This window comes from Molothrus ater, chromosome 3, assembly GCF_012460135.2.
Source record: "Molothrus ater isolate BHLD 08-10-18 breed brown headed cowbird chromosome 3, BPBGC_Mater_1.1, whole genome shotgun sequence".
Taxonomy (NCBI): Eukaryota; Metazoa; Chordata; class Aves; order Passeriformes; family Icteridae; genus Molothrus; species Molothrus ater.
Genome location: NC_050480.2, coordinates 94,617,218 through 94,644,019, shown reverse-complemented (window position 1 = coordinate 94,644,019; position 26,802 = coordinate 94,617,218). Strand labels below are relative to the sequence as shown.

General features: G+C 38.7%; 1 protein-coding gene across 1 annotated transcript; it reads right to left on the bottom strand.

Moving 5' to 3' along the window:
- Window positions 1–2,294: 2,294 nt before the first annotated feature.
- SLC17A5 (solute carrier family 17 member 5) lies at window positions 2,295–25,601 on the bottom strand. The gene is made up of 11 exons (XM_036381182.2): window positions 25,302–25,601; window positions 21,695–21,891; window positions 20,069–20,302; window positions 19,498–19,585; window positions 16,790–16,876; window positions 15,401–15,519; window positions 14,332–14,490; window positions 11,939–12,071; window positions 10,104–10,251; window positions 5,574–5,664; window positions 2,295–3,972 (listed from the first exon to the last, which is right to left on the bottom strand). The coding sequence occupies exons 1-11, from the start codon at window positions 25,360–25,362 to the stop codon at window positions 3,835–3,837; spliced, it is 1,455 nt and encodes a 484-aa protein (XP_036237075.1). The 5' UTR covers window positions 25,363–25,601; the 3' UTR covers window positions 2,295–3,834.
- Window positions 25,602–26,802: the final 1,201 nt, after the last annotated feature.

Genomic DNA, 26,802 nt, shown 5'->3' with positions numbered 1-26,802 from the left:
ATGTGATTTAATTGATCTTAAATAATGTGAATTAAGAGTAGACATTCAGCTTTTTGAGATATAGGTGCACAGGAGAAATGGGAGACCCTCTTAAAATGCTACTTACTGCAACAGTTTACAAAACACAGTAGCAGTGTTTTAGTTGTGATGATTGAGCTCAAAATATGAAGGAGGAAGCCTGAAGTTTAAAAACATCTCTTTTTTCTCTGAAGCTCTAGGTGATCTAAGAGAAGATACTACCTTTCCATACAAATTGTGTCTCACATTTCTGTGGGATGTATAGGCTTCCTCATCTATGGTTTTCCCTCCTGACAAATGCTAAAAATATTGGAAAACCCATTAAACTCAAAGCTAGTTCATTTGTCATGGAACCAAACATTCCCACACAGCAAAAGAGGAGAAACTGGCAAATAAGTCAATAAATGATTGAGAGGAGAAGCCAGACAAAAGATACATCACAGGAACAACTCAATTTCTGGGAAATCAACCAAGATGACCCTTTCATACAGCAAATGCAGTTGTTACCAGTTGCAGTGGAACATGTAGATGGGGAAGCACCATGCACAGGTGCCTATGTATTATGGTGACTTATATGAACCTTCACTAGGTTAGCATTCAAAAGACCTACTTAAGTTAACTTGTATTTTTGGATGTCAAATACTTTGGACTTCTGTAAGGTACTTGACTGCTGCTTTGTACCCTCAGAACAAAGAAATAGTGAACTGAAAACCACACTTATTACTTTGTGGCATTTCATCCTTTGCAAAGCATGAGGAAGGCACTTTGTCAGGCTGCAAGAGACCATGATTCAGATCTCAGGCAATACCCATGTCACATGCTGTAGGATATTCTGAGAAGTTATTCCATCTCTGTTTCTAATGTTGATAGAAATTTGCACTAAATGTTAAAAAAAAGAAATTCAAGCAGAACTGCGTCAGAAGCAGACATTGAAGAGAAAGCACTTAAGAATACCTGACAACACTAAGACACGTTCCCAAAGCAGTGGTTCAACTCCTGCTCTGAAATGGGTGAAATCTGTTTTTGAACTGACTTCCCTCATTCCAGGTGGACATCCTAGAGGGTTCTTCATGGAACAGAGAGCACAACTTCTTACTCTGGTACTTCTTACCTGTTAAGGAAATGCAGCAAGAAATAACAGTTATGGGATTGTTTCAGGAAAAGTCACCCCAAAAATCGGGCCAATTCCTGTGAAGATCCTGTGTCACAGAGGTGAGCTGAGACAAGAGGTGCTCAAACCCCTTGTTATCCCTGAAAAAACAGAACATGAGAAATGTCTTTGAACAGATGAAACTGGCTGAGAGAAGCATGCAAACAATAGTGTGGCAATGCAATAAAAGTAATATCATGATTAGCAGAAAATATTTTGACGGCTTTTTCTAATAGATTTTCCTTTTTTGCAAGCATGATACAGAAAAGTAACACTTAAGGGGTTTTTTTGGGATATTCCTGCTTGTCATGTGTTAAAAGCCTCACTGAATCAGGAATCCCAAAGTATATTTTGATACTTTCAAAAATGAAATCAGAAATAGCTGTATATTAACTTCAGTGCAGCCTGTTGTCCACAAATAATATAATGATTTATAGCATTTTTTCAGTCCTACTTTCCAAGCTGACTTAGAAGTTACAGAATATGCAAAATTAATAATAATAGTGCATTAGATGAAGGGAAAAGAAAATCTAGTATGCTGGTCCAAAATTTTCTGGACTGCTCAACTGCTCATATGCCTAAAATTCAGTTTTAACTAAATCCAGTTCAGACTTATTTAACTGACACAGGGAATGTCTACATACACTTCTACTGCATCTACACCATTAAGTATGGTTTTTTAAATTTTAATATTCAGCTGAACAGTTTTCAACGAAAAAGACTAAAAGCACAGGAAGCTGAAGTTTCCAACTTCAGAACAGGTGGAATTGCAACCCTGTCCTTATGTTGCCCTGATGACAAATCTCTAGAAAAGCAAAGACATAAATTAATTTAAATGATATACAATCTTTTATTTTTTAAACTTTTCCCCCCCTCCTTTTTAACAAAAGATACGGAAAGAGTACAAATTTCTTTTTACATAAAGTGCAATGCTTACTTTTAATACAGTGTCAGGTGGAAGATAATACTTACCTGTAAAGCCAGACAAAAATCTCCTGAGGAAGGTAATTTTCCAAGAAAACATTAACTATTCCTTGATCCAGTCACCAACCTTGTTGTTCAGCATACTTTCAAAATGCTGTTCTAACTTCACAGAGATAGTAATTTTCAACAACAGATGCACATGTAAATATTCAATCCATTTATTGTAGAAACACTGAAGACACAATATAGTTTTAACATACTCCCACTGAATAAGTACTAATTTAATCTGAACAAAACATTGTTTATTGTGGAAATGCTGCAGACACAAACAGAGATTTAAACACAGTTTAAATCCACCATCAGAGAACATGACACTTCAAGGAAGGCCAAAACAAAATGGCTCTTAAAGCTAAAAAGGAGAGGCAGATGCCATTTCCTAGAAATGAAGGAAGGTAGGCTCCACTGGAGCAGCTTTAGTACTGGGCTTTTCTTTTGGATTGGTGGTAAATGAAAAACCCAGAGCCCAGTGATTTTTCCTTTTTATCTAATTGCTCCAATCCAGGAATCTTTGGCACAGGAATTTTCCTTTGCTTTGTGGCTCTATCATTATTCAGCCATTTGTTCTTAACAAGGCCACTGTTTTTATAACTTTTAATCCTACTCTGTGGCATTTAAGTGTGTGTTGTGCAAAGAATGTTCTTGAGTGTCAAATTCTATATTGATAGAAGAGTAACAGCACCAGGTTGTTGCACTAGTTCTTTTATACTCTAGTTTTATCTGGCTAACAAACAAGGCTGTTAGAGAACTGATTTTCCTCATTATTTGCTACACTGGCCTTATTTTATTTCATTTACACTGACAAGCTGACAAACATATCTACATGCAAGAGGAAAGAATTCCACTGCATTGATTTAAAGGGACAAAAAATTAATTGCCAAACTGAAAGTTATTTTAAGGTAATCATGCAGATATTCTATTTCTAGTTCACTCTTGTACACTGCCTAGATTTAAACCACTGAGCTGCATTGCTTCTTTTTTGCAGAGAGAAATAAAAATAAGGTCCGTTTGAAAAACCTGCACCACAGAGGACATATGGTTTATTCTCAGTTCAATGCTACATTTACATCTTTGTTGCTGTGTATTAGTTGTGAAACTGTATTCATGAAACAGGGAATGTTTATATAATCAAAACTTGTGCATAAAATAGAAGTTAGCCATTGTTAAAACAATGACAAAATAAAAGTACTATAAAAGACTGTATGAAACTAGAGCTCTTCTACAATTTTTTAAACAGCAAAAAACTATCAGTTTCATAATAGAAATCAAACCACATTTTTGGGTACAATTCTTTGCATGTCATTCCTCCTTACAGTGCTACAAAATCACTTTACTTTTTCCTCTCATTTTAGTATCAGCAAACATCTGCCTACACACTAATTCAGAAAATATTAATTAAAAACTGGAAAGTATTAGAGCCTAGCACATGGATTTAAAATGTCTCTGATCATATATTTGATATCAAGTCCTAGCATGAAATTTCTATAGTTAATCCAAGTAGTTTCTTGTTAGGAAATAGCAGATATACTCTGCCAGATTATTTTCAGTACAAAAGATACAGAGATAAAGTAATTTAACTGAATAGCTCTGAAGACTCCTAGGCATCAGCAGGAAAGGCACTTTTCTGGTCACACAGTTCTAAGCACAACGGGACTCAGCACAGCTTTGCCATTTCAACATCTCCTTCAGTTTCTATGCAAGTGATATCCACTGACTGCCCAGTCCTGAACTTCTCCACTTGCAAATAATGCAAAGAAAATTGCTCCAAATAGATTAATAGAAGCAGCGATATAGAAAACCATCTGCCATTCTTCCACAGTATTCTGTCAAATGGGGGAAAGAAAAAAATAAAAAGATGCAGTCAATTTGCAGCTTCACACTCAAGAAAAAGTAATTTTAAAATCGATGCTACATGCCTTGACCATTTAAATGTAAATGCCATTCAGCATGATTTCACAGCAACATAAAAGCATTATAAACATAAAGGATGAAATCATTAGTAAAGTCAACTTCAGTTTTATAATATAGCTTACACAGACAGTCTTATCAGAACTACATTACCCTACCTGGATCAGTTTACCACCCGAGAAGCAGAACCATTGATACAAAGGCCGACAATGTTACTGTAAGGGAAACACTACTGTGACTTTCAGATCAGGTATCAAAGAGCTGAAGTGCCCTGCACTGTGCAGCATTCCTAATAACCACTATATGAACAGTCCAGATTCATATGCCTTTTGGTTCAAACAAGGTAGCTACCCTTACTCAGATTTCAAGAGTAACCCTCTAAACTCTGGTATTTAAGAAAGGCCTTAAAAAATCTGCAGTAAAGAACTGTGGTTTATTTGCCTTTTGGGTTTTTTTTTTCTTTTCAAATAAAGAAAAAACATCTATAGACGCCTTAAAGGTTTGGGTTTGTTTTAAGTTCCAGATGATGCTGTAACAAACCTGTAAATGATCTTACTACAAAAGCAGAATACCTGAAGAGTGCATTAGTACAGAGGGGAAAGAACTAAACTGAGCAAAAATACCCTAAAACAACCTACTTGTTAAGGTATCTGGAAGAACTGATTTTATTGGAATGTATTAATGAATATTTTCTGATTGTTTTTGGTTAGAGCATGATGATAATAACACCAAGGTCAATAGTTTGATCCTCATATGGGCCATTCACTTAAGAGCTGGACTCAAAGATCCTTGTGGGTCCCTTCCAATTCAGAATATCCTGTGATCTGTGATTTTTAAGAAAATCTTTAGAATGACCTCCAACTCTAAAAACTTCAAGTGTATCACTAAGCTTATCTCCCAAGTGTATCACTTATCTCAAGTGTATCACTAAGCCCATCTCCCTTTCTTGAAAAGGAGAATGTTCACTGATTGTTCATCTTCACGTTTTCATTGAAAAATTAGTAATCAAAAACTCCTCAAAAGCCCCAGTGCTTCTCTTTTTCTATCCAAATCACCACACCACCTTGTTAGTCAAATCTAACACTAGAATCTAGTTTCTCACTTATCTGACAAGTGCTGACATTAGAACTCAACACCTCACGTGAGAGCCTAATTAAAAAAAAAAACAAGGAAGAACTTGTTCTAGTTTAATAAAGCAATACACAAATGCCTCATCTAGTTGGCATTTTATCAGAGTTCTACTGTGATAAAAATATATTCATTTAATTCCTAGAGAATATAAGGAGTGAGTCAGTAAAATTTTCAAGTCTTACAAAGGTCTTTGATTTTACCCTTATTTTCCTGATCAGATTCAGGAAAATAAGAGCTAGGAATTAAGCAATTCACAACAATGGAACAATGTGCCTTACAGGTGTAACCCATGTTTCATTTAAGGACTGCAGACTTGAGAAGAGGGAATTTCCATTCAACTGAGATAAAAATATAACAACTAAAAAAAAATAATAAACAGACTCACATTATGAGTGAGGCTTTTGGCAATAACTGGCCCCACCATTCCTGGGATAGTAGCAAAAGAATTTGTGATCCCAAGGAGAATTCCAGCATACCTGCAAGAGAAGTTGTTAACACTGCTTATTAACTTGTAAGGCTTATCAATCATGGAAACAATTTTGTCGAACTTGATCACGTAGGCCTCACCTTGATCACACAAGAGAAATTAAAACACAAATATTCCACTGTGAATGACTTTCTTTTCTTTTAATAACAACTGACAGCTTGGCACATACATTTTAAGGGACATAGTTTAGTGGTGGAATTGGCACTGTTAGGTTAATGGTTGGGTGTGATGATCTTAAAGATCCTTTTCTACTTCAATGATTATGCATGTCTTTATTTTTCAGAGGCTAGGTATGGAATTTAACTTAAATTGCCTATGGCTTTGCTCAAGATCCATAATCCAAACTCACATCCCCTTTGCTAAGCCACAACCAAACTGTCTGGAATGGATCCATTGGAGCAGTTAAAGACATATTGCATGTCTTGAAGCAGAAAGACAAGAAGTACGACAAAGTGCTGTTTGCCAACAGTAAGAGTTGGTTCAGGTTTCATTGCTAAAAATTTGTTTGCCAAGAAGGCAGTATCAGCAGTGTGCCTGGATATCCCCACTTACATTACAAAGTGTATATTCCAAAGATAGGAGTTCAGAGTGCTGTGGCAGTCCTTCCCTTCAGCTTTCTGTGGGTCAAGGCCAATGGGAAATGGGTCTGACTAAACCAGTTCTCCTGGTTGCCCTTCCTGCAGCTCCATTCTGAGGGCTCCTGTTCATGAATGTGCTGCTCTCTCACACACAAATGTATGTGTATGCACCAGCAGCCACAAAAACTTGCTGGGAAAAGCTGGTAACTTGCTTAATATCTGAGTCTCAGCACCTCACCTCCAAGCAATTCAAGATCTCTCTCGCAGGCATGTTGCAATACTGAAAGTTCAACACTGTACCACAAGTGCAGACTTGTGAGAGAGACTGAAGAGAAATAAGAGCCAGATGTTCTACAGAAGTTTGACCTTCTAACCACCAGGGCACAGATCCCTATGTTTTGGATTTTCAAGGTGAATTTGTTGGGTAAAGAATCATACAAAATACTAATAGTTGCAGTTTACTGTGAGAGAAAGGAATCATATCCCAGTGATCATTATAGGCTGTTCAGAGTAAAATTATGTCTTCACCAATATTAACATAACAGAAACATATTTCATCTCTAAAGAGAAATTCATAGCTTTGGAATTTTCTTTACCAAAACAGGAGAATTCAACCATGCAGCATTGTTACAAAAGATTGCAATATTCATTCCAGTGATATTAGAAAAACATGTGCTTTTTTCCTGAGAAAGGGAAACAATCATCTAGCCTACTAGTTGATTTTTTTTCTTGAAACTCTGCACTACTTATCAGTTTTAAAGCATGGCAATGCTTTAGTTAAAACTTTATTTCTTATAAACCTAGCATGCAGTCTTCCTATCTTGGAAAGTGGTTTAGAATTAATAAGCCTTTATGAAGCTGAATGTCAAAGTGTAAAAGTTTCCCTGAGGAAAATAAGCATATAAAGCAAAACCCTGTTTAAAGCCTTTAAGTAGAAACAAATGTACTTTAAATGTCTTCAACATGTTTAAGCACTACAATACTGCTAACAGACACTTTTAAAACTAAACATAGTTTAATAGTTTCTGTGGTCAACAAAGATCTTTGCCAACCAATAGCTGGCTAAATGCCTGTGTTTATGCCCAGTGTTTCTGACATAGGTTGCATTCTTGATAGTGCTTGCTGTTTGATGCAGATAACTGGGATGGCACTCCCTTAGCACAGTGGAAACTCCCATATGAAAAGGGAAAGCAAAAAGTGACATGTCTGTAGACCAGAACCAATAGTAGGCTGTTGGTCAGGTTCTTGTGGTATAGTGAGGATAACCAAATACAAATTAACTTGCAGAGCAGTCAAGTAGTAAAATCAAGAGTAAAAAAAAAAACAGCTATGTGAAGTATTTAGTGTACAACAGAGCCACATGAGTATTACAAAGGACCATGGTAACACCAATATTAAAATTTTTAAAAATAGAAAGGTACTAATGTAGATTTAAAGCTAAAATAGAATATATATTCCCCAAAAGAACAATCTTGTGTCCCTCCTGTCCCCAAGAGCATAATAAATATACCTTAGCAATCAAAACCACATAGCAAATATTGTTGTTAATTAAGGATCAGTATTTTCATTCACTTTTTTTCCTGTGAATATAATAATTATTTTTTTGATATAATGGAAGTTTTAGTAGCAAAAAGGGATAATTTGCTATTCTTGGCAGCATACTTTTAACCAGTCTAAATGGGCATTTGTGCATTTTGAAACTGCTTTGAATAATTACTGGTTTTTCTAATGTGTTCCAGTAAATTAAGAAAAATAAATATTGAGCTCTGAGTAAACTCTTTACCAAGGTTTTCTTCACAATTTTATGCAGACCCTGTTTTTAGATTTCTACAATTATGTCAAGCATTTTTTTGAAATTGTGCATATCTGCCTTGATAATTTTATCCAACAAAGTTCAAGACAAGTTGCAAAAAATTAAGTGTGAGGGAAGAGGAAAGACAGTCTTCTTTTTCTTCTCATCTCAGATGTTTTTTGCATTTCTGTATCTGAAGAAATTTTTTAATATGACCTTTGTTACAAGGACATGCTTTTTTCCTTCTCTGTCCCCATTTGAACAGATTTACCCTGAAGTAAAGCATGCACGTGCTGAATAGAAAATCACTGATTTCAATCAAACAGCACTCACCCTGACCACACCACCACCAAGGAAAGTCTTCCCACATATGCAGCCACTTGCCTCTAGAGGCAATGCTGGACCAAGGTCTCTGAACCATCAGCAAGACATTTACCCTCTTGCAATCAGTGTGCTCCCTTCTGCCTGTCTGAGAGGGAAGAAGAGCTAGAGGACCTTGTCCAGTGCAAATGCAAAGGGAAAAAGCAGGACTGTATTGAGGGCAGGAAGAATAGAGTGGGATTTGGATCAGCAGCAGTTCATGTGAGTTAACTAACTATGCCTGCTGACAGGCATCAGCATGGTCTAACATCATTTTCTTCTTGTGGCTTTTTTCCAACACCTAAAATACTCTGAATACTGTTATAAACAAATTGATTCTTGAAATACACATATTTGAAATGCAAAATGAAGTATATAAAATTAGAAGACACATACAACATCCTAGTTTGGGAAACCTCAGCCATTGCCTACATACAGGAGTTCCTTGTATGTGTAAATCACACTACAGTTGCATGATTTCCTTTTTCCTGTCACAGCTCTGTTGTATTCCATGGACAGGTTAAATTGTACTCACATAACAAGCACCATTTAATACATATTTTGGAAACTAACTCTTGTTGTTCTGCAAAACTAAGCTTGAAACAGACATTGTGTAATGGTCCCATAACACCCCAGAACTGCTTCAAGTAAATTTTCTAAATTTGTAGTTATTTAAAATGTGCTTTAAAACAAAGTGCACCACAGAAGCTATTTTTCTTACTTTCATATTCAATTCAGCATTACAAGCAGTTTATGGCTGGCCACTGATGCCTCCCCTCTTGCTTATTACCTAACCTCACCTGCCAAGATTAACTGGATTCCCATTATTTCATATCCATTTGTTAAGTCAAAAATTGTCCATGATTGTGGATATGACCACCATCATTTCAACTGGCAAAGCCTGAATATCATCTTCAACTGGGATGCAAGCTCTCCTGTAAGTTGTCTAGATGATCAGAATTTTTTTATAGATGCTACTTCTATGAAATATTTTTTCCTCTACACTTACACTCAAAAGTCTTTTCATTTTACACATTAATACTGAAACACACTTTTCTTTGGACATAAAGTCATTTCACCCTGTTCACATCTAAATGTTACCACAAATTGGTAAATGAAAGACAAAGCAAAATACTTTACTTCTACCAGTGCACTTTTAAAAGAATATACATACATACACACTCCTTGGGAAACTGACAGATCTGCCCAATTATGAATTTGTAACACACTGGAGAAATTACAGCCTGAAGTCTCAACTTTCCATTCTTGAAAATTATGCTTTTAAGAGCAATTGTACATACCTGATTTGTTACCTACTGACAAATCAGGTCAACTACTTGTAACAAGATTTAGATTCCAGAGTACAGAATGTTTTGCAAATGCACAGTGCTTAAATATGGTAATGTTCATACCAGAGGTTGATAGCTATGATGGAAAAGTTGAAAACAGTGAAAACACTTAACTGTCTTGTACAGTTCAAAAAGCACTGTCCTAGTTCAAAATCCTCTGCCAAACTAGCACTTTTTGGAAGTACAGTGTTTAATATTGTAAACCCAAGTAACTGCCAGTGTTGACACTCCAGGCCTGTACACCGCATGCTCCATAGCTACATTTCCAAGGCACCCCAGCAACACAAAAAGAAAAAAAGGGGGTCATAAACATTTCACATGCACTAACAACAGTTTCAGCAATACTTACGAAGGTGCTATGTCCAGATGGTTGATGCTGTAGCCTGATGTACAAAATCCTCCTAGTGTTGTTGATATGGTCACGAATGCAACAGCCAGGGCATAGTTGCAGCCTATGAATCCGGCTGCTACTAAGAACAGCGCCGGTCCAATCATTCCTTTAAGACACAAGCCTCAGAATCAATGGACGCTTGGAGGCTCCGAGCGCTTTCCATCCAACCTGCGCCGCCCCCTGGCGCACGGAGCCGGCACCGCAGGGCGCGCCTTCCCGCGGGACGGCCGCAGCCTCCCCCCCAGCGCGGCGGGATCACAGCCGGGCCGGGCTGGAAGGGACCTAAAGATCAGCCAGCTCCAACCCCCTGCCACTGGCAGGGCCACCTTCCACTAGATCAGGTTGGTCAAAGCCCCGTCCAACCTGGCCTTAAGCACTTCCAGGGATGGGGCAGCCACAACTTCCATGGCTGTTCCAACCTGTTCCAGTGTCTCACCACCCTCTCAGTAAAGAATTTCTTCCTATGATCTAATTCAAATCTACTCTCTTTCGGTTTGAAGCCATTCCCCCTTGTGCTATCACTACATGTCCTTGTTAAAAGGAAGAGCAGACGGGTTGCAAAACTTGTCTCAGGAAACAGCAACTCTATCAGAAATATCCCACTCTAGTGGCAAGGAATAAACTAGATTAAAAAAATTAACAAAAATCAACAGGTTCTGAAAATTACCTCACAAGTTAATTTTATTTATTGCTATAAATAAATTGAAGCTGCACTGACACTGTGAACCCTGGGTGACTCCAAGATAGCTGTAGAGATGCTGTATGAAGCACTGGAAACAGTTTATCAGCCATCATGAGCTCATGCATGCTGCTTCCTATCTTGGTAGCTGTTTCTCAGTACCAGAGCTCATTTCCATGACCCCAGCATGACCTCTGTAAACAGCTCCAAGTACACACTTTTGTTGATGAAGCCAACCTAAGTCTTGCTTTTCCTAAGACAACAACATTTTTTCTCATGAGTTATGCATACATCGGTGTGAGGTGTGCAGCCCAGCAATAAATTGAATCACCAAAATAGCATAGGCTTAAAGACAAACAAAATGCCTGAGAATTTATTACAACAGCTGCTTTAAAGAAAGCAATTGAATCAGCTGAATTGAGCAGGCAGCAAGGATCACCATATAATAACTGGGCTGCAATTTTTGTGGATCCTGTGCCTAATCTTTTTTTTTTCTTCAATTTCTTTCTCCTGTCCCCTCTTTATTCAGCAATCAACTTCTCTTTCTTAAATACAGCCTCTTACTTGTGTTCATTAAAAGCCTGATCTAGCTGATCTGTTGGTGATTTCAGATAATCTCTCCTCCCAGTTAGTCAAGACCATTTTGGATTGTTTGGTCTTTCTACTGTGGTAGCAGCTGTAAATTTTGCAAGTGTATTCCAATTCAGTTACTTTAGTCTTAGATAAACAAAACACTGAACAACAGAATAGGCTCATGCAGAATAATCCTGTCAGTTTGATAAACCTTTTCTGATAACAATGTTTCATTCACCCTTTTATGGTGACTTTACATGACCATTTATTTGATTGGTTTGCTTGTAGTCCAATTACCTTGACCTAAAAAAAGCTTTTGAGAATCTCTTATTGTTCTCTTATCCAGTAGGCCTACTTCTCATGGAAAAAGACAGGATTTACTCCTGAGACATTAATCTACAAATAAAGTTGTTCCTCTCAAGCCATGCACAATGCTGACTCATCTCACAGCAGCATGTCAGACTACTCCCCCAAGCCCTTAAATTTTCCCAAATTATATTTTCTAAGATTATATGTTCCAAGAGATAATACTTGCACCTACCTATTAGGGTAAAACATTTGCGAACACAAACAGTGGAGAAGTTCTGTTTTTCCCGTAAATAATCAGCAATTTGACCAGACAGGATTATACATAACCAGCATCCAAAATAAGGCAGGGCAGACAAAAATCCATTCTGTTAAGGAGGTAAAAGAGGACAGTTAAAACACTAAAATGACAAACCAATCCTAACTTAATCCATAACTACCAATGCAGTCAGACCAAAAACTCAAAGGTTTAGATCAGCAACTAGCTTCAGGAAGAAGAAAACTATAACTGAAGGTATCCTGTGGACATTAACCTGATTGTGGAAGTTTCCAGGGTACCAATATCAAGCAAGTTACTAAAAGTAAGTGGAAGCTGTAAATATTATTCAGAATTTTGAAAACTACACAGAATCCCTGGGTTTTGTACTACTGTTATATTATTCCTAATCCATCTGCTGAAACATCTGGTGCTGCCTGTAAACAGAAACAAAATCTAGGACTAGAACTTTTCATCACATCTAGGGTGGACATCCCACAATCTCAAAGCTGAGTTATTTAGGATCTGACATCACTCCCACTGAAGTCACCAGTTAGTTCCCATTACTTTAAACATGTGCTGCTTAGACCTCTGCCTGATTCTACATGATTTTCTGATGAAGGGAAACAAAAGGTACTAGTAAACTGCCCACATTTACAGCCTTTCCAAAAAATTATGGATGGTTACTGATAACAAAGCTATAATTTGACCTTATCTGTGATTCAGAAGTAGAAATAGTATGACCTTTATACACTAGTATGAAATGTATATTTGCCAAGAAGTGAAAGATTCCCTAGAAGTTTTAACTTGAAATAAAACAAGAAATTCATCTCCACCTGGAGTCCATTTTAACAGTACTTAAGCATGCTGCCTGTTGGATTTCAGTGCTCAGTTTTCAAAAACAGTAAGTAAAATTTTGAAAAATAGAGACAGTCTCAGTGATTAAAAAACTTTTTTGAAGCACTATTCAAAGACATAGCATTATTTTAAACTAATTTCTATATTTTAGAAAGGAAATACTGAACAGCAACAAGTGTATAATATTTTAAACTGTAACACAATTTCCATCTAAATATGTGGCAACACTTAGTCCAACGCTATTACTCAAATTTTTTTTTTCGATGTTCACAACAGTCAGTACTCTAAGCTACTCCAAAAAGAAAAAAACATGACCCAAAGTCAAAGGAAATCACTTCACAGCAGAATCTGCTACCATTTAACGTAATGGTGTTTTACAAAACACATGCAACTGAGAGCTGTGGTAGCAATTTACTTTCGCAGATACTGAGGCTTCTTCAGGGAATACCTGAAGAGGCATCAGTATCTGTGAAAGTAATTTGCTACCACAATAATGAGGAGCCCAACCAGCAACATCAGTTAGTTTTTTCCAGCTATTTTGCAGCTTGCCCTAATGCAACCTTCTGTTCTAATGCTAAAGTTCCCCATCTTCTCCTCCCAAGATTGTTGGTATCACCTCTTTCTTGCATGGCATTCATCTTCAGATTGCTCTAAACTAGTTTGGTTTGCTAAACCAGGAAAAGACTATGTTAAACTTCTTGCAATTTCTGAGCATCTTTTTATCTTAGCTATACCAGTTTCTCCAGGTAAGCTATGCCATCACCAAAACTGTTTCATTAAAGACAGACCAGCACAGTCAAGTAAATGCTATAAATAAGAATATTCCACCCTCCCCACCCCCTAATTTTTCCCTGATAAATAATTTAATTTTATAAGATTTCCTTACAAAGCACTATATCTGGATCTTAAGACTTTGGTTTTGTTTCATCCAGTTACCTTAGTAAGAAAAGGAATTTTACCTCTACTGCTCATTGAGGAAAGAAATGGACAATCTGGAAAGTGATCCTATCAGAATGAAGCTTCTCTCTGGTCCCTTTCTCCCCCAAACCCCATTCTTAAAATAGTTTCAAAAATGCCACTTGTCCAATGGTTTTCTCAGTTTTATTTTTAACTGGAAATACTCTCCTTTATGAATTAGCAAAGAAGTAGATACTATTTCAGAAGTCAAAAAGCTTGGTGTAAAATCTGAAATAGTCATAGAAGCCATATAACAAGGAAACTATTTTTATAGTTACTGTTTTAAGGCAGGGCAGGTAAAGATGGGAACCATGCATCTTCAAACAGAAAATTTAACATGAAAGCTAGCACTAAGGTAAATAAGTCAAATAAGTCCATAAAGTAGAAATTATAAGGCAGGCAACATTTTTGATGTATCTGCTTAATTGTGTGGGGTTATCATTTCCCAGCTATACATTTACATTCCAAGGTTCTTAAACAGCTTCCTCTGTTCTAAACAGCAGGTGATTTAGTTTCTTTAATTCAGAAGAAAATTCCTGTATTTGTATACATCTCACCTCCTGTGCATCGAATCGCAGGATTTCCTTCATGTACGTGGGCAAGAGTGTAAGAAGTGTATAGAAAGTCCAGTTGTAAGAGAAGTGTGCCACAACAATAGCCCAGAGTGGAAGGGACCCCAGCATAGGTCTCCAGGGAACAGACTTCTGTGTAGAAAGCTGGCAAGCAGGAGACAAAGGGAAGAGAAAAAGAAGGAAATCAGAATGTTGATATGAACATTTACTAAATGGTTTTGATGCTAACCAAATCTATGCTCATGATCTATTCTGAAAGGCACAAAACAGTCTCAGTTGAAAGATGCAAGTCATCAGTAATGAATGAATTACTTGTCTTCAGTTCTCAATGAAGGTTTACTAAAGTATGTTACTGCTCTGATGTTTACTATTCCAAAGTAAACCAATTATTACATTTTGTAATTCAAAAAGTGTGCATTCTCTTGTTGAAATTTGATACCTTCTGCTTTTATTATAAACAATTAAATATTTAGTCACCTCCTTGATTTAGCTGAACCTTTCCTGCTCAATCCTAGATAATAATTTTGGTCTCTCAGCCAGCTTCAGTGTTTGTAGATACATATCCCCCCAGTCATAGGAATGAATCTTATGCAGACTTCAGGAACTGGCTCATAAACATTTTCTCTGTGAATAGTAATCTATTTCTTGGTCTAGATGATACACTGACAAAGAGAAATGCTGTAAAATATGGTATTGCAAATGTTAAAGACATTAAACAGGTCTGGATCTAGTACAAAATGACAGATTTGAGCATTTTTTTAATACCAAGTTTTTTAAATAAAGCACCTCAACAACATCTGTAACAAAAAGCATTATTATAAATGCTTTGTTTGATTACCGATTGTTTTTCAGTTTACAACTGCACTATTTAAAAAAAAAATTGTTTGAAAAGTCCTGTCTCCATCTCAGGTTAATAATGGTATTCTAAACATAAACATGTTTACATAAACATAACAAAACATGTAACAAACAATAAACAAAGCTTGACATTAATGACCATGTTTGTGGTTTATGTTCAGACTGAAGTAGGTTGGTCTCTACTAAAGTGCTGTACCTGATCTTTTAGAGAAGACAGTATATATTCTCTTTCAGCATGTGAAATGCTCCTGTGAGTTTCTGGCGTATCACTAACCAACAACATCCAGAAGAACCACCACAATACACCAAGTGCACCTATTGTTGTGAAAAGATGGGTGAAGAGATAGAAATTTTAAAAAAGCAATTTTATTGAGTAATACTCTCAGATGATATAGTTTTCTCAATACTCTAATATAATTTTAATCAACATTATTTTTCTATCTACTGACAAACACTAGTTCCCCAAAGTGGCTTAACAATGCCCATTTAGATACAATAAAGAATGAAGATGACTAAGCAGAATTTTTTCTTTTTATTTTTTCCTCTTTTTTTCCCTCTACTTGAAGTTCTTCATACAGCAAGAAAGCTGTGCGCTCATACATAATTGTATTTTTATCAGTCACATGGAAAAGCCACAAAGGGTATGGCTCACTCTCAGGAAATAAAAAGTTCACATTAAGTATAATCACAAAAAATACTCTATGCACATATACAAAATATCATTACATAATAAATCAGCTTACTACATAAAATTTTATTAAGCTTTTATTACATAAAATATCAGCTTAATTCTACATGCCAAGCCCAGAATTTTCATTTGAAAAAAGTTAACTTTTCAATAATTGGTCCACAATAACTGCACTTTTATGTAATTGTAACATTTTAACTTATTTCATTTTGTTCAGTTCTACGTTTTAACTTATTTAATTTTGTTCAGTCTTTGGTTTGAATCTTTGTGATTTGTAAAAAATTGGAGATTTTTTTTTGAGGGAAATGTAACTCTTGTCTTATATTCTGATTCTGCCTTTCCCATGCAGAATATGAAATGTCTCACATATGTAAACAGACCTGTAAAAGGCATTAGGTGAGACATGCTGTAAAACAAAAATTTTCTGTTTCAGCTTCTTCCAGAATATATGATACAGTAAATATGCATTCCTTCAGGGTCCCTGTGACTGCTAGAGATTTTCCAGTTTACGTTTTAAGCAGCAGTAACTTTTCACACGTTTGTTCATTCAAAGTTGAGATTTATCCCTGGGATTAAAGTTATTAACTCAATTTCACACTTCAGATAAGAAATTTCAGCCTGTTGTTTTCAAGTGGTGGGAGAGTTAAGAGCATTTGACTTGTACAGATTTTGTCCAACTCAGAGACAGCTTTGCTCACTGGAAGAAGGCTTATTTAGCCATTCACTGGAATCTACTTAGCCTTAAATATCTCTAATTGCCCAGAAGAAATAAAACAGCAACCCAACATGTCAAACACTCTTTTAAAACTTAAAATAAGTTTTATATTGTATGCTTTTCAAAAAGAATATGGATTGTACTTTTAATAATTAAGAAAAATCTAAACAACACAAACTCACCAAATATGTAGAACACATAAACCCAGTTCATATAATAACAAATTAAACCAGATAGTGGCAGAGACACAACAGTTCCCAGCTGTGCACCTACCAGAAGAAAGCAAAACAAAGTGGAGAAATAATCAGATCTCCTATGGACCCCTTAAGTATAAGTGCCATTTCAGAATTATTTTATTTTTCTGTAATAAATCATGAATAAAAATTGTCACTACCACTAGAGGGTTGTGCATTGCTTTAAAGAAACACAAGCACAATGAGCTGCCTTGGCAGCTCTGAGCAAACAAAGCCATAAAGCCCTAAGAAGCCAAAAATAGAAGCAATGAGCAATGAAAGATAAGCATTCTTAGCACATTTGTCCCAATGAAGTGATGGCTCTAACATATCTAAACCAATGCAAATTAGTCAAAACAAGAGAGAGCTGAGCACAGTATAATTAAGGCCTTGGGAGTATAATGTGACAATATAGTCTGTTTGCTTTTTTTGTATCTCCTTCTAGCACCACAAAACCAGGAATTCTAGAAACATGAAGCAGAAGTCAGGCATATATAACCAGTAAGTTCAAATTCCATGTTTCCTGAATGTGACAGGGTCTAGGATCAAGGGAAAAGGGAAAGATAAGCAGATTCTAGTTCAGAATAAAGCCAAAAGCCAGAAAGAACTATTCCTGTGCTTATAATTCAACATACATTTTGCAAAGAATAAGGATGGCAGGTGTTTCCCTTTCAAAATCTAAGCCAGAAACCTGTATTATTTACATACTTGACAGTCTACTGGTGATAAACAGCAGGTCTTGTCTCTTAATGTTAGCTGCAAAATTACTTCTCCAAACTTAATCTCAACTCAGAAAATATTATGTTGATATTCTGGCTACCTAGACTCCATCTTCATGGAAACAATTTTTATTTGAGGCAGAAAGCTCCAACAATGAATAAAACCACATACATCATGCAAAATATAACTCAAAATAACAACTACACATAAACTCAACCACATGTTCTCAGAAAATCAACACGATCGTGATTAAATTAACTACAGACCACATGACTGCCAACGTGGAAGGAAAGGAAGGAAAACAGCCTGCCAAGATGTCACAAGATGTCTTATCCACCCCTGACTGCTAACAATGGGCAGTTCAAGGCCACAGACTCTTCTCACTAGTACATTAGCATATATTTTCACACAATACAAAAGGACAGTTTAAAAGCTCCCAGTTTAAATGCAGTAGAAGGTAATCCCAACTCTGTTTGCTCTGCTTAACTTGTGTGCTAGGTCCCACATGAACACTTCTTTTGAAGTATATTTAATTAAATACCAAGGCAGAAAACAGACTTTTAAAAAACAGAAAGAAAAAAGTTTTTTGATGCATTAGATGAGTTGAAGTAGGTCTTTGAAGGGTGACTTCAATGAGTGATGAGACATTTGGTTCAGAGCAAAGTGAGGAATTGTGAGGAAAAAGGATTAAGGCTGCATCCCTCTGGGAAAAATGAGTCACTCAGCTCCTTAAGAAACTGTAGCTGAAATTTATATTGTATAGACCTGTCTTCTTGATAAAAAACCTAATTATTATTAATAAGAGTGAGCAAAGCAACCATTACTTCAGTAACCAAATACAAAATTTGTCATCCTCAAAGAAATAGTATCAATTTTGACTAGCAAATTTAGAAACCTATATTTTTCACCTGCCCCTCAAATACTGCACTGAGCAATGTGACTGACCAATAAACCCCTAAAAAGAAGGCTCAGTGGAGGCAGGCAAGAACAACATGTCCATCACTTGGGGAATGACACTGGGTGTGACGAACCACAGTTGTTGCAAAGAAGCCGACTTTATCTCAACACAAAGGGCACCAGAGAGTGGCTTTGGTTTAGATAAGCAGTTATGTCAGTTGAGGATCAGCTGGTGGTGTAAATCCTTCTCCTCACTCAGTTCATTAAAAGTGAGACTGTCTCACTGACTTAGCCAGACCAACAAGAGGGGAGTGAATACATGGGTCAGTCGAACACAAAGTACAAAAGTTAAACAACAACGGAATTTCTGAGAACAACAGACTTGACCTGCAGTCAACCCAAACTGATGCGTATTGCAATTGCTATATTTTGCTAAGTGTCAACTTACATTTGCTAAGTGCTAACTTGTACTGTGCTTTCAGTATATTCTGTATCACTCTGCTAAATCAAAAATCCTGTGTAACATCAAGTATCTGATATCAAACATAACACCTTCCAGACACAGAATATCTAGGACAATCTGGTCAGAGAGTACTCGACTCTGACAAGGAGATCTTGCAGCAATACATGGAACCTTGGATGTTCTCTTCCCCAAGTTCTTCCAAGAACACTTAAAAAACCCTCTAAAAACCAACCAAACAGGTCTATCCTGTGACTGCCCCAGCTTTTTTCTTCCTAATGCTCAATCTTTTTTATTTACAGTATCTTCTATTAACCAGCTTCACAGTAATTATTTTCACCACTTCATACCAAAGTTAGACCCAAGTTTATACTTATTTGTAGATCAATACTTTTGTCAGGTTATAAAAACCATGAATAAATTAAGAAAACTAAGGGAAAGCAAGATTTACTTTAATGTTATACTTTCTGGATTAAATGCTGATTAAAATTTACAATATAAATCCCTTTGATTTAAGTCAATCCTCCCTGTTTCTGCAGTAAAAATTTATAATCCCATTATCAGCGTGGGAATTTCTCACCTGCATATGAAATACTAAGGAGCTTGCTGCGTTCCAGTGGAGGAGCCCAAGAAGACCACATTGAATGCATAGCTGGGAAGGTAACACCCTAGAAAACATCATTTCATTCTGCTGAAATGCAAGGGTTTTAGAACTCACTTCAACTTTACATGTTTCAAAGCAGTTTCATTAAAAAGCAGTAGTAGCATCTATGAGTTTATTGTCTACCAAGAAGCCACCTATAAAAATTGTGCAAGGCATGAGAATTAGGAGGCAGAATTCATTTCTCCTGATTTTGAGTCTGTATGTTCTGGAAAAGCAGCAACAATACAAACAACACTGTTTTGAGGCCCTGGTTTCTGAAAAATGAGAACAGTTTTATCTCAGGTATCCTTACATTTCTTATTTGAAAAACTTAGGCTAAAATATAGTACAAATGCTTTAATTATTCTAAAAACCACAAAACTAAGCCACTCAAATGAAACAATCCATATACTATTCCAGCATAACAACCCCCACAGAGTTTAATCACTACAAATTTAAACAAATGATTCAGATACATTTTCAAATTACATAGAGGAAACAGGATTACCTCTCCCAGTCCTTCCAAGGCTCTGACAGCTATGAGATAGCCAACTCCCAAATTTGCAGCTAAGGGAGTAAGCAAGGTGAATACAGAGGTACCAAAGATGCCAAACCCCAGCAACAGTTTGCCTCCAATTCTGCTTGCAAGATATCCTCCGGGAATCTGAGTAATTATATAGCCATAGAAAAAAGAACCAAGGATCCATCCCTGAGTCTCAGCATCCCAAGAATACTTTTCTCCCTAAGAAGAGAAAAAACCAACACGCAGTAAGTTAAAGACAGCAGTTTCTCTGAGCACATTTTTTATTACACTGATCCACTATTTAGTCTGTTATAGATAAACTTCAAATTTTTTGTGACGTGCTCCCTAGGGTCTCCTTCCTCTACACACACCTGTACTGCAATCAAAGTTGTGTTAAAAGCTAGTTCAGGTAGCTCACAATCTGTTTGGACATATCTAAGTATGAAAATCATTACTACATGAAATACAAGTGCTCTGTCAGTTATCCCTTTTTGAATCCTAAGCAGCTTGGGTTAGGTGACAGGTACTGACTATGTAAGTCTGCCTGAGTGCAAATCCCACTTCTGAATCACAGAATGGACATTCTGTCATGCTCTATAAAAAGGCTCTACCTGCAGAAAAGTTATGGACCAAAAAAAAACTAATAAGAAAATGCAGGTGCTTAAATTTAATGTAAAGAAAGAGAGCAGTCAAGGACAGGGCTCAAAAGGGTAGGTAAAATAATGGGAGAAGCACAACAGAGAGAAGATGAGTTTAGTGGACAATGCAATAAAAGTGAAGATGATTGAGATAGGAATCTGCAGCTATAAAGGAAGACAGCAAGAAGACAGGAAGTGTTGCCCAATAAAGTGATTCTGAAATTTGGGATCACTTCCAAAAGATCAATTTTTCCTCATCTAAATGAGCAGCATAAATTTCACAGAAATGATGAGACAGAATCTTCCCATAAAGTTCACCATTATAGTTTGTTTGTGATAAATAATAAATGAAAGCAAACAAAATGAAAGCAGGAAGATGACAAGAGTGCTCACGACTACTTAAACCACAAGATAAGATCTGTGCAAGTCCAAATTCACAAAGTTGGGGTTTTTTTTAGAAATCTTTTTTTCCATATCTGTCAGCTCAGTTAAGAAGCGTGATTTTAAGGATTACTGGAATTCAGAGGTTTTAAAGACAAAATGCATGATATGGGAAAGAAATCAAAGAAGTTAAGAGAGAAATGTTACATGATAATTTGTAATGAAATTTCATGCCATTGTGACTGTACAAAGAGCAGGCAAATTGGACAGTGATGGGAGCTCTGACGCAGATACAACAGTAACAATTGATAAGTGGCATACAAAACAGTGAGTCATGGTACACCTACGTGGTCAGATTAGCCAATTTCTAAGGAATAGCACAGAAAAGAGGTATGTAAAAAGCTGACCCTGAGCAGAGCACTTCTCAATTAGCTAGTCATTTAAGGCTAATATTTCCCAGAATAGATTTAAAAGAACCACTGAAAGGCTATCTAGTAAAAACTAGCCTGTTCTTTCTATGGTTCTATCTATCCCAGAGTTCTGAAGGCACTTTGACACACCACATTACAAGACAATATGTCTGAGACCTCACCGTGGTGTTGCGAGGAACATTTATGGTGGAGGAATGCTCTGGGCACACATTGGAAGTCACATTCTTTGCTGAGCTTGTGTTAGGTTCTACCATATCCACCAGAGCGACGCTGAGGTTCACACGCAGTGCATACACGAGGAAGAACCCAAAACAGGCCAGGAGGGCGAGATTGTAGCGAGCTGAGCAGCATGCAGGGACTGAAACGAGAGCAAATGAAAAACGTTTAACAGATCTAACAGAATAAGAACAACTCAGAAGCAGTTTTTACTAAGGTTCTCAGAAATCTTTGGTTAAGATAAAGAATTAGCAAGGAGACAAGGTAATTTTTTTTTCTTAAGGGGTTTATTCAATAGGGGTAGAGTCTGAGGATGGTTGAAAAATTTTAAAACCCCACTTTCATACTGATGTGCAAAGCAAATGTAATCCTCATTTAGACAACGGGCAGCTACTCACACTAGAGCAGGGACTGCAGAGGATACGTAGTGTGTGGTCTGTGGAAATGGACTTAGAAACATAGTTTCAAAAGTCCTCTCCAAAATACAGTAATATTTTTTCAAGACAGAATTTCACACTTAAAAAAGCCCAAAACAATTAGTGGAAAGCCTGTAACATACACAAAAATGGCTCAAGAAATACAAATACTCCTAAAATTGTACTGAAGAACAGTCAATGCTACTTCAGGCTGTTTTCTAGGACAAATTTTCCTTCTATAAGTTTGCTTATAAGGGAATATGCATTTGCTGACAGCTGCCAAAACTACAGAAAGGGGGATGGCAAACACTGTGGTGGCACTGTCAAACAGTAACAGGTTTCCATTGCCCAGTACACCCTCTTGGCTGTCACAAGACAACAAAGGAAATGAGTCCTAAGATTCAGCACAAAATCTGTGTCATGACATTAAAGTCAACTCTGTCAGCTGTTCATACACAGATAGTAGACTATGCCCTGTAACACAGTTATTGATTTCCTACAGCAGTACACAGCAGCATTTGGCAGAGAGCATTCATCAGTGCCAGGAGATCCGGACCAGAGCTGAGCTGTAAGAGTTTGAATATCTGCAGCTACTCTTTATGAACTAGGAATGCCTGAAACTACTGAGCAGGAATGTTAAAATGAGGAGGAACTACTTGAACAATCTGCTGAATTTGCAAATTGAGTGTAGAGTTTCCCCTCCTGTGAGGGAGCTATGTTACTAATGGGAAGATTTATAACCTGGATGTCTGAAACTCTGGGAAGATCAGCAGATATTACATCAGTTCATATCAGTCTACAGTGATCTCATCTTTCAATATTCAGAGTTCAAATGATGAATAGAACAAGTACATCTATCAACAGGACTGACCAGAGCCTTATCTTCTACTGCAAAATGTCACTTGACTGGATTTTCTGATCTGCAGTAAGAAACAAAGGACATGCCCTGTGGACAAAGATACCTTCCCTTTCCCAGTAACTTCCCTGAAACAAGGAATGAGCCTATGTGATTTTATTTTTCAGGGGGAACACCAACAGAACCTTCCTGCAAGATTGTTTTTCATGACATTAACAGAAGTCTCTAATCCTGACAAACTTTATGTGAAGTTCATTATGGCTGCACAAGTTGTTAAAATGACACAGAGATGCTGTACTTGCTGTGCTCATTTAATAAATAAATAATAAACAAGGCTATTGTGCAAATATGCAAAACTCCTTCCAGACCTGTGGTAATTGCAAGTTTGGCCTCAGAAGCATTTGAAAAGGCCATCCTGGATTTCTAAATGACACGAGGGAGAGCAGCCAAGGTTTTATTGCTTACATTAAAAACAACAGGCACCAAGAACAGGAAGTACTTACTACATAAAAACTAGTCAAGCAGCTTTGTCGTTCTTTATTGTTGTTTAAAGAGCAATTTGCCTTAAGTAGAAAATGTAAAGTCATATAATTTATAAAAATGAATATAATTACAGGTAAAGCTACTTAACTGTTCCACTTCTTGTAGTTGCTGGGGTTAGATAATAATAACAGAAAGCTGAATAACACTGATGATGTAACTCTTTCTTGGAGATGCAGGTTAACTGGAACATCCATTACTCTTCCTCTATAAGGCTCTTACTGGTATACAACTTGCATGGAGAGCAAGCTCCACAAAACAGATGTGCAAGAACTTAAGGTCACTAGTGTCAGATTTTTTTTCCCCAACTGTAAACTTTTTATTAAAAACACCTAATAAACATGTAGAATTGAAGTCTGAAGCAAATAGATACTAAATTATTGGTTCCCTGTCATTCCATCATGTGCATTTGAAATATGTTAAGAATATTAGATCAGGTTAACAAAACAGAAGATTCAAGAAAATTACAGGTGTGTTTCAGGAGAGTGCTATATAATCAGAGACATAGACATTCACTCCCCTAAAGTTTAAAGCAGCTAACCAAAGTTTAAAGCATTGGGTTTAAGGTCTTACCTTGACTAGCAGTCTTTGGTCCTACATCTATAGCAAATTCTGATTTCAGGGGCGTGTTTTAAAGCAATGTAGCTATAATTTAACAAGATTCTTAAATTGCAGTTAAAAAAGGTCTGTGCTGCAAGTTGCACGGCAGTTTAAAGGAAGTTGCTCATCTGCAGTAGTTTTCCTTGTGGGTGAGGTGAGCCACCTCTAACTGGAGCCTGATGCATTGTGCAAACTTAAGAACATATTGCTTTAGGAAGACTTGAGCTCAAATTCTCTCCTTCTGGCACTTTTAAAGTAATTTTGTTAGCAGCCCCACTTGATGCATTTGCACATCTGCTAAGTAGGTTAGAGCATTTTTGCATGGCATGCTAAAGAAACAAAAAATCTTATGCTACGGTTTATAGGTTATACATTCTGAGAAGCAAAACAGCACAGACAAATATAAACATGCGGGCTCTGCTGTTAAACTCTGACCATATATCGAGCCTCCTCTCCTACCTTCCTGCATCCTTTCACCTTCCTTCCTCTCCATACTTGGAACAAGCAATTAGTCTGAACTCAGATTCTGCCGTCATATGAAATTTTGACAGGATCTCGGGGGACCCCGGTAGCTTTTAATACTTGGACCGGTATTTGGGCTGGAATGTCTTTACTGCAACGACACCGAGCCGAGGGCTGGTGTCTGACAGGGCTGCCCGCCTGATGCCACCACCGACAGAGCCGCGACCGCTGTCAGGACTCGGGGCCGTGCCTGATCCAGCACCCTCGGGCACCGCGGCGTCCCCGGCACCGAGCGCCGCTAACGGCGCGGGCGGGCGGCGCAGCCCCCGGGCCCGTCACCGCTGTCCCCGGGCCCGTCACCGCTGTCCCCGGGCCCGTCACCGCTGTCCCCCCCGTCACCGCTGTCCCCCCCGTCACCGCTGTTCCCCCCCGTCACCGCTGTTCCCCCCCGTCACCGCTGTTCCCCCCCGTCACCGCTGTTCTCCCCCGTCACCGCTGTTCTCCCCCGTCACCGCTGTTCTCCCCCGTCACCGCTGTTCCCCCCCGTCACCGCTGTTCCCCCCGTCACCCCGGCAGTGCCACGGTGGCACCGACCCCGGGCCCCACAGCGGCGCTCGCGGCCCGCGCCTCCATGGCAACGCGATGCCGCCACACAGGGGCAGCTGCCGCCCGTCTCACCCGCGTCGGGCTGGGGCTCCTTCAGCAGTGGGGTGCGATCCTCTCCCTCCTCGGGCTCCATCACGCTGCTGTCACCCGGACCGCGCAGCGCGCTCAGGGCCAGACCGCCCGGCGCCACCGCTGCGGCCGGGAGCGCTGCCCGGCCCGGCCCGGCTCGACTTAGCTCAGCTCGGCTCTGCCCAGCTCTGCTCGGCTTCAATTTCCCCCGCCGCCGCTCCCCGCCCGCTCGGCTCTGCCCCGCCGGGGCCGGGCAGCGGCGGCCGCAGCCCCGGCGATCACGTGACGGGCAGGGGAGGGCGGAAACGGCTTCAGCACCACGCCGCTGCCAGGCCGCCCTCGGCCGCCATCTTTAGTGAGGGCTGCCGCTCCGCTCCGCCCCCCCCCCCCCCTCCTCCTCTCCCTCCTCCCTCCTCCCTCCTCCCTCCTCCCTCCCTCCTCCCTCAGGCTGGTGAAGCCGCGGGAACACGGCCATTGTTGGGCGGCGGGTGTCGCTGTGCGCAATGTCCCGAATGCTGAGGGAAAAGTTCCTCATATTCGGACAAATCTGATCAGGCTGATTCACCACAGGCGGCTGCTCCTCAGTGAAGGCGAGCGGCCTCTCGGTGCGGGTCCACTGCGGCATCCACGGGCGGAGAAGGAAAGGCTTGAGGTGCAGGTGCTGGGTCTCTCTGTAACCACCGAAATACCATTTAACAATAAATTGCAGTATCTGCAGGGCATGGTCCTTTTGCTCTGTGTGTGCATGCAGTGCACAACTGCTGGAGTGAGGTTTTAAAATCAGAATGTGAAGGGGTTGGAATGGACCTTACAGATCATCTTGTCCCAACCTCCCCTGTCATGTGCAGGGACACCTCCCACTAGACCAGGTTTGTCCAGCCTGGCTTTGAAGACTTTCAAGGCTGGGGCATCCAGAACCCTCACAGTAAAGAATTTCTTCCTCCCGTAAAACCTAAATTTCTCCTATCCCAATTTATACCCATTGCTCCTTGTCCTGTTAGTACAGCTCCTGACAGAGTCCCTTTCTGGCTTCCCTGCAGGCCCCCTTCAGGTACTGGAAGGTTGCTGTGAGGTCTCCACACAACTTTCTCTTTTCCAGGTGAACAGTCCCAACTTTCTCAGCCTGTTTTCACAGGGAAGGTGCTCCAGTCCCATGATGGAATACGTGTGAAAATGTAGATTTATAATCAATATAGATTAATAAGCATTGTGGGGTATGTAATAGAGCTTCTCCTCTTGGAATCAGTGTTTTTCAATCTCAGTCAAAGCTAACAGCAGAGTGGAGATCTTTAAATATTACAGGCTCTTTCCTACATGAGAGCCACCTCCACCCACCTTGTCCACTCATCAGCCTCAGCTGAGTGCTGAGTCATTTTAGTGATGCTGCTGATCATCCACTGGAAGCTTTGCCTTTGCTTAGATCTTGTGCCATCCTACTAGTGTGTAAGTAACTGCCTGGAAAATTCTGCATACTGGAAAATAGAGGAATGTAAAAGATTCCTGG